Source organism: Lytechinus variegatus, chromosome 17, assembly GCF_018143015.1.
Source record: "Lytechinus variegatus isolate NC3 chromosome 17, Lvar_3.0, whole genome shotgun sequence".
Classification (NCBI taxonomy): domain Eukaryota; kingdom Metazoa; phylum Echinodermata; class Echinoidea; order Temnopleuroida; family Toxopneustidae; genus Lytechinus; species Lytechinus variegatus.
Genome location: NC_054756.1, coordinates 4,143,779 through 4,160,974, shown reverse-complemented (window position 1 = coordinate 4,160,974; position 17,196 = coordinate 4,143,779). Strand labels below are relative to the sequence as shown.

Sequence of the window (17,196 nt, the reverse complement as noted above, 5' to 3'; positions counted from 1 at the left end):
TAGAAATCTGAGTTTGGTAGATGATTCTGTAGATGTATTAAGAGTTGAAACATTACTCATTTTATTGTTGTTAGCATGCTTGCTCTGATTAAATGATAATTCTTGCTATTTTAATTGCGTTTATGATCCAAATACATCGAGGAATATGTTAACAGAAAGTTGAATGTTGATATGTTATTTCTTTCATTTTTTAAGAAGTGTAGAGAATACACAACTGGGAAGTATATTAATGGGAAATTTTCTCTTTTTTTAATAACCAAACTGGTTTAGAACATAATCATAAACCTTGCATCAGAAATACAAATCTTGCAAAATGTGATTGATACCAATATTTATATTTTGTTTTGCGAAAGTAAGGAAAGAAATGACATTTTTTCTTCTTGTTTTTTGTACTTTATTGTGTTTCTTTCTGTTGATTGCTTATATTCTTCTTTAAATTTGGTCTTTTTCGAATCATTTCTTTAAGAATTATGACCTCCTTGTCCTCCACAATTTGACTTAACTGTTGATTTACGTCTGATATTACAAGTCTTATCCCTTCTGAGCTTACTATGGTTTAATTGAAAGTCTTGTTTAAATTACAGAGAACTAGCAAAATATCTTATATAGGCCTTACTTGTGTACATCTGTTGGCAAGTGTTGATTTTTGTTGAAATTGATCTAATTCAAGCCCCTTAACCCATCAGCTTTGGGACATGGTGACCCCCGTGCTAAGCCTATTGGAATTTAGAGTATTCAGTAGTCGATGGGTTAAGTTTCAAGTCTTTTCTACTTTGGGTGTAGGTGTGAAGGAGAGTGCATTGGTTGAAACCTGTTTCTTGGTTGTTGTCAGATTTTGATCTCCTTGGGGATTGGTGAACGTGCAACCACAAGCATTTACTGGGACCGATGGTGCGACCCCCCTCTGTGGCCCTGTTGCTCTTGGACTTGGGATACTAATGTGACGTTTGTTGTGTGTTGATTGGAGGTCTGAACTGAATAGGAGGGTGGAATACTTGAGGAGGATTTATTTTTGAGAAGATACTCATGGACATTGGTAGTGAAGACGCCGGCGGCGTATGGTGGAGGGGAAGGGTATGCACTGGCTTTCTCTTTCAGATGATGCTTAAACAAAGTAGAAAGAGAAAGAAGAAAATGAGAAGGCATTAATTGTTGAATTTAATCAAGCAAATAACCAAAATTAGCTGTCATCAATCAATGAAAGAGGGGGGGGGGTGGAACTTGTCCCTATTGTTGTCAGACAGGTTGCAGGTGCTATTTTGCCTAGATACTTGCGCTGAAGATGTGAAAGGCAACATTCACCATGTAAATCCATTGAGATGGTAATGATAACATGACAATGATGATGATAGTGATGATGAATAGATGATGATGATGATAATGATGATGATAATGATGATGATGATGATGATGATGATGATGATGATGATGATGATGATGATGATGATGATGTTGATGATGATGATGATGGCTAGGATGATGATGTTGATGATGATACTAGGATGATGGTGATGATGATGATGATGACAATGTTAATGATTTTTATGAATTACGATGATGGTGGTGATGAGATTGATAAGATGAATTTATATGTGATTCATACATCTTTCACATAAAGACAAGTGAAGAATTCCAATGCTTCCTCTATGGAGACAATGATTACTATTACTACCTGACGAAGTATCCATGGATGTCAGAAAGTATGTCTATTTATCTAAGTTTGATATTTGCTAAAATGCAGGTTCATTACGTTGATTATCAAATCATATTAATCTGCTACTGTGAACAGCTAATCAAGCCTGAGGGTGTAGGCTAATATTGACCAACCCTCTCAAGCCAATGAGTCGAAGTGTGTTCAGGCTCTCCTCAACATCGTTTGAAAATCGTTTCTGAAACTCTTAGAATGTGATATTTATAGTGTTGGAGATAAGTCATCACTATTTGTTTCTCTCCTTTTCTAATCTGTACATTATACCTCAGTCACATTTGCTCTATGTCGGCCCTACAGCAAGTCAGAAACAGCCGTTATAGCTACATTAGGAGGTGTGAATAAAAATTAATAAAACAGCTGTTTTCGACATGCGTAACGGCCGTATAGCAAATGTGACTGAGGTATTACAGTCATCATTTTAGAATGTTCGATGGGGAAATTCTTTTGTGTTCAGGCTACTTTTCTACAAATGTAGACTTTACTTTCTTCCTTTTCCTGCTTAAATCATGTTAAGTGATATTTCAATCTCATCTTATGAATTAGTTTATTGGAGCTATGTACATATTCCTTGGTAGGGTTAGTATTCTTAATTGGTATTAAGGGAGGGATCACGTGATCATTGACGGAAATATCTATATGTAATTCTAGAAAGAGAATTAACTTTTTATATTATTTGGGGAAATGAGCAAGATCGTGGGAGGGGTGTTTCTTAACTCTTAACTATCCTTAGACTGACTAGAAAGTACTCCTTCAAGTATAATACAGTAATAAACATCAACCAGCTTACCCCCCCTCCCCACCATGATAATACAGCAAGTCCCTGGATTGTAATTATTTCTGTGGATTTTGCATAAAATTAATTGTTGATCCAAGAGTTTGCCATCAGTGGAAACTAACAGAATCAAGGATTTTGATTGGCTGTCTGATTATGTCACCATGGTCATTGACATCACTGGCAGTGTTAACATTGATTGTATGTTTTGTGCAACGATCCCCATTCTCCAAAGTTTGACCTTGATAAGTGTGAACATTTCTTCGGATATGATTCTCAGTTTCTCTTCTAGACTAAATACTCCAAGTCTAATGCATCTCCTGTTCATATTTATCAAGTCTGAAGGGGGTCAAATTTCTCTCGCTCCATTGATTAATGAAAAATTAATGAGTCTCTGGTTGTGTACCTTCATGCCTGATCTGATGATTAAATCAAACAGCGGCATGTCGTCATGGAAACTATTGTTTTGGTAAAATGATCAAGAATGCTGGATGGCGCCAAAAGTTTTTATGCTTCAGTACTGCCTTAAAAAAAGCGGATAATTCAAGCTGCCCTTTCATGCTAAATTAGTGCTTTTAATTATTTTTTAAAGATTTGCCTTTCAATTTAATAACATGTTTATTTTCTGTCAGACCTTGACCCTTACTTTAGGCCTTGCAATTTGTTTTTAATGAAACTTTCAGATATTGTTATGGTAATCTGCTAAAACCAAATAAAATGTGACAATTTCAAGAGATTTGTTTTCTCTTCAGAGTATATAATTAAGAATAGATTAAGCCTATATCATGAGGATCCAAATATAATTGAAAATCAAAATGAGAAAATCAAGGGAGCGTTTCATCAACATTTTTGTCCGACAAGTTGTCAGATCTGACAACTTTCGTTGATTCTGATTGGCTGAGAAGCACAGTTACTATGGTAACTGGCGGACAAAACCGATAAAATGTCTGACAATTCCTTTCATGAAATGCCCATCTGATGTAACTTTTCTTTTGGTCTCTTAAAAAATTATTTTATACAAAATATATGATTCTATAAAAAAGTAATTATATTTGGACTGCTGAGGTTTTACTCTATGTCCGACAGCTTTACAGTTAGGCTTTAGTAATGTCTGTTACTATTTATTTGGTTCATTAGATTAGATGTGGTACTTACATTTGAGGAGTTTCTGTTTGTGAAATAATGTAGTGTCCTATACAGTGTCAACGTCCTATTGTATTAAGGGAATCAATGGAACCCATGCAGAAACTGCAATAAACACGACATTAATGTGAAACATGGGAGCGACAGGCAGTAAAATCAAAATGTGATGTTGTTTGGGTCTGACCTACATGTTAAAGGTCAAATGTCAAAGTTAAGAGATGTAGAGAAAGTCAAGGGCAACGTGACATAGAATTGTGTAGGTGTAGTGATGATGATTGCTTAGAGAGTGCAGGAATTCCATATTTTTGTTTTTGAATCTCACAAACTAACAACATTATGTAGATGCGAATATAATAATTTTGGTATGAATTGGCAGAGTTAAGCTTCATAATTGGAACCTCGTCAGATTTATTGGGTAGGAGGAGGTGGGAAAGGGGTGGGAGGGGGGTTGGGAGTGGGATGAGATGGACAGTTCTATAAGGAAAGATACATTGCAGGGTCAGATGTGCCTCGGGAGGCAGACAGAATAAGAAAGTAAGAAATAATTCTTTGGAGGGGAAAAGGACGAGGGGGTGGATTTCTCCAGAGAAGACTGGGGGAGAGACAGAGATGGAAGGAAAGCGTTCAGGGGCATGCAAGAATAATAGAAATTCTAGATAAACGGTAGAAAATATTTGATGGAGGGAGGGAGAGAGGAGGGGAGAGAAGACTCACCAAATACATGTAGGCATATATATAGGATGATTCCTGAGGTTCATTGCCTGACCTGTCACTATTATTGAAAGATATTTCATTTTCAATTCCATTATGCATGGGTAATTTCTTTGCAATTCGAGTCAAAACCTAAGCAATACAAATCTCTGAAAAATCTGTTCACGTAAGCGCACCATGTGGGCGTATTGTTTGTAACTTGATGAAGGGGGAATGACCCATAAATAGAGAGATTGAAGATATGATGGTTTTCAAACTTTCTAGAGAAGTACTCTGTCAGATGCCTACAAATAAAGGAAATGAAGATAAATACTACTACATGTATTTTACAATAAATGAATGTTACAGCCTGCAATATCAGACAGCTGTTGAAAAAAATGTTGTGGGTATTTGGTGTGTGGGAGGCTCTGGAATACATTGGGTAAAAAAATTTAAGCTTTGTCAGTATTATTGACAATGGGTGATGAACAGCAATATTTTTTTTAGATTTCCCTCTAAATAACTATATATGTTTAACTTTTATCTAATATCCTTTTCAATTCTTAATGTTATTTCGTAAAATTTGTTTGCTAGATTGATTGATTTTACTTGTTATTGAACTTATTCTGTTTGGAATAGGATGACATTCTTTTGAATTTGCCTTTCCCATTCAATTAAGCCTGGAGTTTAATCCTTAAATTCCAACCTTTTCACTCTTAATCAGGATCGAATAGCTTGATATTGAACTTTGAATAACACACCCCTCTCTCTCCCCCTCTCCTTCTTTCCAACCTCCCCCTCTCTCTCTTTATTAATCAATATACAGGCTGGTGCAGTTTGTCTACATGCCGCTGCCAAGAGAGGGCACACTGGTGTTGTCAAGGCGCTGTTACAAAAGGGAGCATCAGTCGATGCTAGAACAAAGGTATGTCAAATATAAAAAAAAATCTTGATATTTTATAGAATAATTGGTTTTATTGCATTTATTACAGGTGTGTTAACTCAGTTGGTATAGCAATTGTCTTGAAAAAATGTAAAGGCAAGTTTCATAAATAACAATCAGAGTACATTTGGCATAATTATAATTACCATGGTAACAGTGCTCAGCAGCCAATAAGGATATAGGGGCGCATTTGGCAGTGGTAATCGCTCTAGTACATATAAGCATGTTGGTATTATTATTATTGTTATGATTAATAAAAACTGGTTTCTATCGAAGTACCATGTAGACCATTATAGAAGGCCTACTTGTTCTTCATGAAGTTCGCTCCTTGTTTCAAATGTTGTCATCAGAAGGTTTGAACATTGAAACAAGATGAAGAGTGTTTACATAAACAAATTTGAGTGTACATTTAGGCCCATGAGAATAATGCACCCAAATGAGAGTCATTATGGTCATGGTATTGAATAGATTTTCCTCTAGTAGGTGGATATATTTTGTGTTTGAGCATTACCCATTTAATAGAAATTGCCATCTGGCCCCCTGTATTTTCATATTTTCTTTTTTCACCCCCTCCATTCTAAATCTTGAATTCTCCACAGATGGTTTATTTCTGTTTGATACTTTGATTTTTATCTGTAATGTCTCTGTACCTAATTTCATCCTACAATTAATGAACAATGTTGAATGAATTTGATTTGATATAATTTTCTTATTTTTTTATCATTTAGGATAACTATACAGCTCTTCATATAGCAGTCCAGCATTGTAAACCACTGGTAGTTCAAACGTTGCTTGGCCATGGGGCTCAGGTTCAACTAAAAGGAGGAAAGGTGTGTAATAACCCACTTTCTTATCATTATCAAGTTAGGCAGAAATAGAAAATAGGAATAGAGAACTTTAAATTAGTGTTTGAACATACACAGTCACATGGTACATGTACTCTGAATGTATATTATACAAGGGATTTATTGCTGGGAAGGGTATTTTTTTCAGAAAGAACCTTAGACATGACTCCTCTTTTCATTGAAAAGGTCTTTAAAAATAGGTCCCATTTTTCACAAATACCCTGAGACAAGTGCGCCTTTATGTGAAATGGAACTGAAGATGTGGTAATGGGATCAACTACATTGGTGTTATGTCTCCCTCTGGAGGCACTCTGTGTACATGCTTCACTTTATCAATGACAGTTGATAAATTCACCTCTGGAACTTTAATTGGGTCTGAACTCTGCTAAATTTGCCTGGTGTTTCCTTCTTCACTCGTGCGGTGGCAGCGGTGGGATTTAATAAAGAGTCAATAGTACATCTTGGGCCTATTGCATAACATTTTTGCCACAAAAAAACTGGCAAATAAACAAAGAAATGGCAATATCAAAATTATGCTATAGACACTAACACATTGAAAATCTCTGACAAAAAAAGCCATAGTCTTTCTTTTCTGCAACAGGCCCCTTGCCTGACATCTCTTCATGTTGCACACCCCTGTATGACTATTATCTGAGTTTTCCCCCCACCTTGACTTTGAATCCACAAATCATAAATTCAGATGGGATTTCTAGGTTTCAGGCCAACAATGTTTGATTGTATATCCATGTAATGTGTAAACGTGAGAAGGCACTCTTTCAGTATGGAATATTACAATGTTGAGGATACAATCTGGTAATGGAGCTTATCAAATGCTGGGGTGTCGAAAAATTTAAATATTTTTAGAAGAAGATCATTGTAGTTTCAGTTAACATGGTTATTCTTGGAAAATATCTCAACTGCACATTTCACTTGCTTATAGTTTGCATGTTTTTGTTGCCTGATTTTGTAAGCGTCCTTTGGAATTATGTGTTATGATTATATTGATAAATATTTTTTTCATTTTCTTTTTTCTTTCCTTCTCTTTGTCATTTGCGACGACTTTTCTTCAATTTTACCGAAATTTTTTTTCTCTTCCTCCCTCATCCACCTCTTATTCTATACAATCTCTCTTCTATCTCTTCCACCCCTCACTATCTCTCTATCCCTGCTATCTATCCTCCCCATTCTCTCCCCCTCTTCCTCTCACACTCTCCCTCTCTCTTTCTACCTATCTCTGTAACAGGCTGAAGAGACACCTCTCCATATAGCAGCCCGTATCAAGGAAGGTGAGAAGGTAGCTGAGATGTTACTCAAGAGCGGTGCTGATGTCAATGCTACTATGACGGTAAGTCATTAATCTTCTGTTGGTACATGTATGTCCTCTAGTGTCATGCAATGCAGTTGAGTATCCGAATATAGAAACGACCCAAGTCCAATTTTGGGCGAAATTGAGTTGAATATGGGAAATTGTTCCTTATACTAGGACTCATCTTGCGTATAAATGATAAATCTGAAATCATCTCAGAAATAGAAGAAAGGAAGAAAATCTGGTATGAGTGTAAGATCAGCCAAAGTCCAGGACAAACTAACAAGGGTTCTGTGATATTCTGGTTTGGCCAAATCTTTTGCCAAGTCTGTACACTTGTTAGTATCAAAGAAAAAGTTGTAGTAAAGCAATTGCCACTAGATAACTGTTGTAGGGTTTAGCAGAAACGGCTTTTGTAGACAGTATTTAGTATGACGTGGGATCTGAATAAATTTAAATGGTTGTTACTTATATTTTATTTTCAGAATGGGGAGACAGCAATGCATATAGCCTGTCGACATGGGCACATCAAGATGCTACAGGCTTTATTAGAAGATGGAGCTGATGCTGTCTGCTTATCTAAGGTAAGAAACTGTATTGAACCTCATCTATTTCGCATATTATTCAAATATACAAATTGTTAGTCTTCAAGTCAGATTAAAGTCTAAAAGCGATTTATTACAGCAACTGGATGAGCTCTGTTTATCATCATCATCATTATCATCGTAATCATCATCATCACAGTCAGCATGACCATCACCACCACTACCAACACCTCCATTCTTATTATCAATTTAATCATTCTCATCATCATCATTATCACCATCAAATGTGTCACCATCATTATAACCATTATTATCCCTACCATCATGATCACTATCACCATCTTCTTCCCACCACTTATAACACCAATATCATTGTCACCATCATCATCATCATCACCATCAAATGTGTCACCATCATTATAACCATTATCCCTACCATCATGATTACAATCACCATCTTTTTTCCCACCACATATAACACCAACATCATTGTCATCATCATCATCATCCCCATTTCTACACTTGCAGTCATCATCACCACCATCCCCTTCATCATCATTAATATGCTGATATTATGTATTCTTTAATATAATTATAATATTATTATTATATTATTATTATGTATTCTTTATCTTCCAGTCTGGTGAGAATCCAATCCATATAGCAGTGCGCCACTCCCACCATCCCATCGTAAAGTTACTCATCGACTTCCTCCATCATGACATGTCAAGATTGGATGCTATCATGGCTGTCAATGAACAGAGTTCGGTGAGCATTTTGCTGAAACCTAATTCCATTTTGTGGAATACTTCAAAATGATAATAACATACTACTTTGCCTATTCAGAGGAATTTATTTTCGGTGACACATTCTGCAACAGTTGCTCCAGGCTTTATTTTGGTTAGGGTTGCAATGAAGTTTTATGTTAGTGTTTAGTACAGGATAGGGTTTAGTGTTAAATCCAGGGTTGAAGTTGGTCATTCCATTAGTGTGTGGAATTTACAGTGGAGCAATTGTTGCCAGAGCAAATGTCATGGAATTGTCCTTTTTTAAGTATGTAAAAGTAAATTGTTATACATTCCATAGAGCAAGGCAATATGCAGTCATTTGTATGAATTATCGGATTATGTGATTCACTGCTTCGTGTTCTTTTAAATTGATTTTGTTTCAGGTTTGGAGCATGCAATGATAATTCCAGAAATTGATTAATAATAATAATGATAAAAATATAGGATGTTTATATTGTGCACATTTCCACCTTGTTAGGTGCTCAAGGCGCTCCTATATTACCCGGCTAAGCTAGGCGTTCATAGCGCACACAGCTTCTTAAGGAATTACTTCCTACCGGTAACCATTTACCTTACCTGGGTCGAGTGCAGCACATCGTGGATCAGTTTCTTGCTGATTATATGTACAATTACATTGCATTCCCTTTTCACGAGTGAATCGTACATGAATCTTTTTGTCTCTTCAATAATTTATGTTCACCATATTTGTTATCAGGTGTAACTTAACTTTTGCCAAAGAAGTTTTATCGAACAGATTATAATAATAATATGTCCATTATATAGTGCAGTTACTATGTGCATATACTCAACTGCGCTTTGATACTTGGTATCATATTATTACCCCGGTTGTAGCTGAGCCGCCATATTAATAGGCACTATAGCATTCAAGGAATAAATCCTATACCGGGTACCCATTCACCTCATCTGGGTCGGGTGCGGCACAATGTGGATAAATTTTTTGCCGAAGGAAATTACGCCATGGCTGGGATTCGAACCCACGACCCTCTGTTTCAAAGTCCGAAGACTAATCCACTGGGCCACAACGCTCCACATTTATGCATGTTGATAAGATAAGAGCACAATATCATTTGCATGTTAGATGATTCCCCACCCTCTACTTTGCTCTTCCTCTCGTTTTCTCCCTCCTGCTCTCTGTCTGTCTTTCTCTCTCTCTTTCTCTTCCTCTCTCTCTATAGGAAGGGGAAACCCCTCTTCATTACGCTGCTGAGATCACCCAAGAGATGATCCACTACCCTGGTGAAGATGCTGATATCGTCAAACTGCTTCTTGATTATGAATCTGACATCAATATCATCACAAAACTGGTGAGTCTTGATTACTTTGATTTATTCAGTTCATGAACTATCATTTGCAAAGTTTTAAGACCACCTGAAAATTTGTGTGTATAGCACATGTAATATAGCACATGTAATATAATTTTATTAAAACCGGCCTATATATCATTTGTTGGTGTTGATTCTTTATTTGGTTTGAATGGATAAAAGGAAATTAGTTTAAGAATTCTCCATTAGCAGTTGTCAAAAGTAATTTTACCTCAAAATGTTTTGTTTTTTAAACAAAAGGCTTAGCCAAGCTATTAAAACATTTTCTTTAAACTAATTTTCCTTAAAACCATTCAAGTCAAACACAGAATCAACACCAACATGTCATATATGGTCATGTTTTTAATGAAAGTATATATAGTATATTACAATTATATGAGATACACACAAATTTTTAGGTGGTCTTAAACTTTTGCAAATGATGGTAAATTTCAGCTTTATGATCAATTGCAAATATTTGTGTCACAGGCTCAAGATCGTAGCAGATGGCATAATGTGTGACAGGCCTTGTAAACAACCTTTACTTGCAATTTTAGATGAAATCCTCATCTTGATGGTGCATGTACATGCTGTGCAAAGACGATTATCTATGTGTTACATTGAATAGGAAAATTCAAATCCCAAAACAATTTATCAGTCAGAACAATGCATCCAAATGATTAATTTGATTCACACTGGATTACAACTTAACCGTCTTGAGAGCTCAATGTTCATGGAATATGTATTAGTGTGAATAAGATATCTACTAGTAGATCTATTGTTAATAGTATTTTACCCAGTTCAGTTCCAAAAGCTGTTCTCCGAGCAGGCCCTGATTAACATACCTGGCTTTAGCATGGCTACCTTGATTGGGTTCTTGAACATTCCAGGAATTTTTACCTATACCCATTTACTTCACCTGGGTGGAGAGTGGCAAATGTAGATAAGCACCTTGCCATAGGATGGAAGTGTTGTTTTGGGTGTATTTCTGTTTGATAAATTGTCGATTGTCATCTGTGATGCCTCTATGCCTAAATTCATCATTAACTGAATGATATTCATTGTTACCTTGAACAGACCCATGAGACCCCGTTGCATTACTGTGCCCGAGCCGGGAATGCCAACATCCTACTCAAAATGGTGGAACACCTTGGACCGAACATGACGCAACTAGCTGTTAATAAACAAAGCAAGGTGAGTCTATAGTGCGGTCAAAAGGAGTTGGTATGGTGTAGATACAGTTTTGAGTAGATGCCAATGATGATGTGATAAGATACATGTATCTGCATTTGAGAGGCAAATATCATATTGAAGATTATGTTTAATTTTGTATGAACATTACTTGATTCTCTTAATCATCACATTCATTTTTTAAATGTTTTTTTCTTTTTAGAGGTACCTTTGACAAAGAGAATGCTCACTTGAGAATTTTATTATGATAATAATGTAGGATTTGTATAGCGCAGGTATCCACCTTGCTAGGCGCCCTATATTACCCCGGCTAGGCTAGTCTACCAATTCTGGTGCACACAGCTCTTTAAGGAATTACTTCCTGCCGGTACCCATTTACTTCACCTAGGTCGAGGTCGAGTGCAGCACAATGTGGATAAATTTCTTGCTGAAGGAAAACGCGCCATGGCTAGGATTCGAACCCACGACCCTCCGTTTGAAAGGCAAGAGTCAGAACCAATAGGCCACGACGTGCCTACGCGTATTATGCTAATATGAGTAGTTAATTTCTCAAATTGCATGGCTAATTTGCGCCTAGAGCTACATCCAGGATCAACTATTGGTTATTTTTGATAGGGAGAAGTAAAGTATTAACATTGCTGTATATCTGTGTTCTTTCTTTCTTGTAGAATGGTTGGTCACCATTACTAGTTGCTGCTGAAGAAGGCCATGAGGAGAGTGTAAGGATACTACTACAGCAGAATGCAAGAGTGGATGTCTTTGATGAGGTAAGAATACAAATCAAGTTTCTTTGTTTATTATAATTGTTTAATAATAATGATTATACTTACTTGTATTGTGCTTATCACTTAACTTTATCAGGTCCCCATAACCCAAAGCTTAGTGATGAATAGCAAATATGTAACAAGATTTCTGATTGGTTCATGGTCGATATTTTGCGTAAAATGCGCGGTTAAAATTGATCTTGATTGGTCAGTTCATTTAGTGATTGATCAATAATCTTTGTGTTATGGAGCCCAGAGGTCTCTAAGTGGTCAATGATAATGCAGCATAATTACCCTTTCCCATATTCTGAAGTCGGGTTTAATATGAATTCTGGTTTGAATTTGTGGTTTAACAATGGAAGTTGTGACATAAATCTCTCTAAAAGTAGAGATGGAATGTATCAGCTTCTTTGACTCTCAAATCATTCTTAACTGTCTGGGAAGGATAAATAAAATAGCTGTCTTCACCATCAAAGAATTAAGAATGAGCACAATATATATGAGAAGATGCCATGTAAACTGAATTTTGACATGCTTGGCTTCCCATAATTTTAGCAGAGTTAGACCATGGTACTCAGTTAGACCCGACTTAAGAATATGCGCCCTGTCTTTTGAAGAACAGCTGTCAGGGGTTCCTCATTTCAAGGAATGAATCCTTGCTATTCGTTTGTAAGCTATTTTTATTTTTTGATCAGGGCCCCATCTTGCAAAGAGTTACGAGTGATCGAATCAATGTTAACTCTATGGAAATCCATCAGTGTCATAATTTTTTTCTACAGGAAATTTGCAGAATGTCCCTTGTAAACAAAGGTGATCACACCAAATTGTCAAGAAATCAATGAATTTATGGATATATACATTCATATATAGAATTTATAAAAAATAAACATGCATTTTATATGTTGACGTTGCTGGCCTTCCATAGTTGCGATTGATTGGATCAGTCGCAACACTTTGTAATATGGGGCCCTGGGGTTACCTGCTGATTACTGAGAATAGATGCAATGCCCACCTGATACATCTTGCATGGATGTGAGGATGAGGGTCAAAAGATAGCTGAGTAATTTAATATGTTCATGAATATATAGTGAGAATGACCCTGTGGATCACCATACGTCAATTATCTGATTACTACCTTTCTACATTTCTTTATTATTTCAGCAACAAAGATCTACATACTCTCTCCATTCTGCAGCTGCTCCTTCCTACATGTATATTATTCCAAAATCCAGAAAACAGGCTGGTTTCAACTCCTTTCAATCTCTTTGGAACAAACTCCCTCCATCTCTTCGAAACCTCTCTTCTCTTGACCTCTTCAAAAAACATCTCAAAACACACCTATATAACCATAAACCTTAACTTGTCGTATGCAATCAACAGCGCTTTTAATCCTCTGGAAAAGGCGCTATATAAATCCAATTATTATTATTATTATTAATGATTTCTTTTTCCAGCATGGTAAGGCAGCGCTTCATCTAGCAGCTGAGAACGGCCATCAAGTGGTAGCGGATATCATGCTCTGGCATAAAGCTTTTGTGAATGCTAAGTCAAAGATAGGGGTGACACCCCTTCATCTAGCAGCTCAAAATGGTCATAATGACTTGGTTAATCTCCTCATTCACAGTCATGGGGCTGCTATCGATGCTCTCTCATTGGTGAGTTGGTTATTGTTATTATTATCATTATTGTCATTCATTTCGGCAGTGAAAAAAATGCATCAAATTTGGTACAATGTTATACAACAAAATAATGAACATTACAGAGTATAGATCGTACAGCCAATTACTGTAGTCAATAAAAACTTTTTGACCCTATCCAGTGGATGCTAACAAAAAGGAGAGAATCAGATTATTAAATATGAACAAAGACGTTAATGAAAAATATAAAATATTTACATGATATTGGATGGCCTTGAGGTTAATACAAGGAAATATTGGACGAGTCGAAGACGAGTCCAATATTTTGCAAAGCGAGTCCTATATTTCCTTGTATTGACCGAAAAATGGGACATCCAGTATTATGATTATTAATACAGAGAATTTTAGCAAATAATTTTTAACTTACCCTCCCGCCCTGAGACTCTGACTCTGCTGTATGATGGGGGGACCTAAAGCTACGCACTTTGTTTTCAAACAATAAAAACTGTCCCAATTTTAATATTTCAACAAATTATATTTCACTAATTTGTGGCAAACATTCTAAAGATCATTAACCAAGTAGAAAATATCACAAAACTCACTAATACGAAAATCCCGTCGTGTTTTTCGAAAACCTCTTAATTTCGCCGCCCGATGTAGAAGGGGTCCTAAAGCTACGCACTCGATTTATCATGCAAAAAAATAGTATTTCCTGTGCCTCAATTTCTAAAATATATTCAAATTATTATAGGATAAAATGAAATTAAAGCGAATATAACTCCAAACTTCCTAACAGTTGTTGGTTTTCTCTGCATTTAGAGATTTACTGCAGCCTCTGTAGAAAAAAATTTAATAGGAATTGTTCATCACTCTGCAGTCACAGTTCCACACACAGTGCGCATTTGCCATTGAAAACTGCATGCGCGCGCGATGAGTGGTGCGTACACTTCGGGAATTCCCCTTCTAGTCGTCCAATATTTTCGATATTGTGTCACCTCGGAAAAAATATTAGGCGAGTTCAACAAACTTTTTAAGTGGGTCGAGTGCACCAACAAAATAACACTTGTATTTGGGCTCTAAAATTGTCTGTATGGATAATAATACTTTATATTCAGCTTCATTAAGTTTGGACACCAGGCCAATAGAAATTAGCTAAAACCTTATCAGTTACTTTCTTTACACCTTGGTGACCCCCCATTATACTCTCATGAGCTAACTTCAACACAGCTTGCCTATAAGGTTTAGGAACAACTAACTGCCTAACTTCATTACCACTAAGCACAGACTTTGGTTGAAAAACCCTGTGTAACAATCCACCATCAAAGACAAAATATGAACTATGTCCTGAAATTTCACTATCTTTACGATCTCTACTATTCAAACTGGCATACTCCATCGCTTTCTTTAGCGTTGGGTCAGCCATCTGAGCCTCTTTGATGTCTTCTGAAGAAACATCAGGTATGGCTGACGGAACCTTCAAAGTCGGCCGTGGCCGCTGAGCTTCACGAACTTGAGCTCGAGTCTGAACTGCCATGTTCACATGGTCATGCGACTTGCATGGTTGACCAGGTATCCAATCTGGAATTGGATCCTTCGCTGGTCTCACATTGTCAATTTCACCAAGAACTACGTCAAATACAGGCGTCTCTACGCACAAAGCTTCTACCTTGCCAACAAACCAAGGAGAATCAATGTTGACCCTAGCTATTGGGAACTTCCTAATTGTTTGGTCAATTAAGACACACCACTTAGACTGACCAGTAAACTGTTCTGGCAATACCAGTGACTTCTTCACGATTACACCTGAACAACCTGTATCCCTAAGGACGCTCACATCATGTGATTCAAGTTTCCCATTCCTAACTGGAAGCTTATCATGCCAACGACGCTTACAAGTAGCACACATACTAGTGACTTCCCTATGCCTTTCTATCTCTAGAATTTCTTTAGAAGGAGATTCAATATACTCAGCAGAAGACACTAAGAACTCTCCTAACTCTACACTATCAGTGATCTGAGTTTCCTGAGACCCAGAAGAACTACAAGTGGGACAACTACCTGATGTCTGTTTCCCTACTAAATCTTCTTGAGTTTCTCTTAACTGATTCTTTTGGTTCCTACGCTTACCTATTGGTGGCTTCGGAGAACTAACTAAACTCGCGCCTTGGAGTCTAACATTACAATCTTGCGCAAAATGACCCATTTTGTTGCAAACAAAGCATGGACCCTTCCTACGATGGCCTGATGGTTCACCCTTAGTCTTGTTCTCAGCAATTGGGGCATTGGATACCGCAGTATTACCCTTAGGTTTACTCTTATGGTTCAAGGGGGAATTCTTTTTAGGTACTCCAAAATGACCCCCATGTGCTTCAACAAATGTATCTGCCAGACCTGCCATCTCATCTGCAGATTTTGGTTTTCTTTCTTTTAGAAATAACGCTAGTGCTTGACCTCCTTTCTCTAAGACTTGCTGCATTAGAAGTAATTGTACAATACCATCATATGAGCGCTGAGCTTCAGACAATTCTATCCACTTATCTAAATAATGGGACAACCTTACAACAAACTGACTAGGAGTCTCTCCTACCTCGGGATTAGAAAATCTGAATTTCTTACGGAAATCATCTGCCGTGAGTTCAAATCTCTTCAACAAAGCATCCTTTAGTGTTGCATAATCTTTTGCCTGATCAGCTGACAACCTTGAGTACACATCTAACGACTTACCACGAAGTAAAGCACTAAGACTTATGGCCCAGCTAGTCTGCGGCCAACCCTGATTTTCAGCATAGCGTTCAAATCTATTAAGATACGCATCCATACTATCCTTTCCTTCCGTGAAAGGAGGGAGTTTAGGGGAAGGGGCCAAAGAACGACGGTCACCGTCACTACTTCCTACTTCAGAACTACTCTGGATACGAGCTAATTCAAGTTTCTTATCTAATAACACTCCCTCTTGTTTTTGTAACTCGATCTGTTGTTGCCTATCTTCCCTAGCTGCATGTCGCTCATCTCGAGCTATTTTTTCTCTCTGTTCTACAAATGACAAAAGGTCTTGACCTGTAAACCCTAACTCTCTCCCTAACTCAAACAAATTTGAATCCATGGTTGATCCTAAACTGTTAGAAATAGATATGTTAGGTTAACAGACTCTTTGTTTAGAATTTGCCTTCTCTTACCAATATCCCAATGTCACTTGCTTGTGCCAGAAGCTTGCAACCACAGTGCGAGAGTTCCCGGGTTCGACTCCCGGACAAGCCCCCAAATGTCACGAGCGAAACTGCTCTAATTAACTTATTAATCTACAGGCTACTTAACCACCCTGAATAAAAGACCAAAGGATATTCAAGATATAAATGAAGTGATCAATTTAATGTCACAAAATATAATAAGTCGTTTACATTGAATCGTTGAGAACATAAGTATAATTGCAAACAGATATTCAATAAATCATTTCATATAGAGAAGGAGTATAATCATCATTGACTGTCCCAAGTTTATGGGAAGAGATTGATCTGGAAATAGGCCTTTAAATTATGTTA

The 17,196-nt window shown here is 36.9% G+C and overlaps 1 protein-coding gene across 1 annotated transcript in view; it reads left to right on the top strand.

Moving 5' to 3' along the window:
- Nucleotides 1–17,196, top strand: part of LOC121430489 (serine/threonine-protein phosphatase 6 regulatory ankyrin repeat subunit B-like) — a 68,899-nt gene that overhangs the window by 34,552 nt on the left and 17,151 nt on the right. Inside the window, exons 8-16 of the mRNA XM_041627766.1 lie at nt 5,143–5,241; nt 5,988–6,089; nt 7,348–7,449; nt 7,896–7,994; nt 8,595–8,723; nt 9,940–10,068; nt 11,143–11,259; nt 11,925–12,023; nt 13,475–13,675. Coding sequence (XP_041483700.1) covers nt 5,143–5,241; nt 5,988–6,089; nt 7,348–7,449; nt 7,896–7,994; nt 8,595–8,723; nt 9,940–10,068; nt 11,143–11,259; nt 11,925–12,023; nt 13,475–13,675 — 1,077 coding nt within the window. The remainder of the gene's footprint in view (nt 1–5,142; nt 5,242–5,987; nt 6,090–7,347; nt 7,450–7,895; nt 7,995–8,594; nt 8,724–9,939; nt 10,069–11,142; nt 11,260–11,924; nt 12,024–13,474; nt 13,676–17,196) is intronic.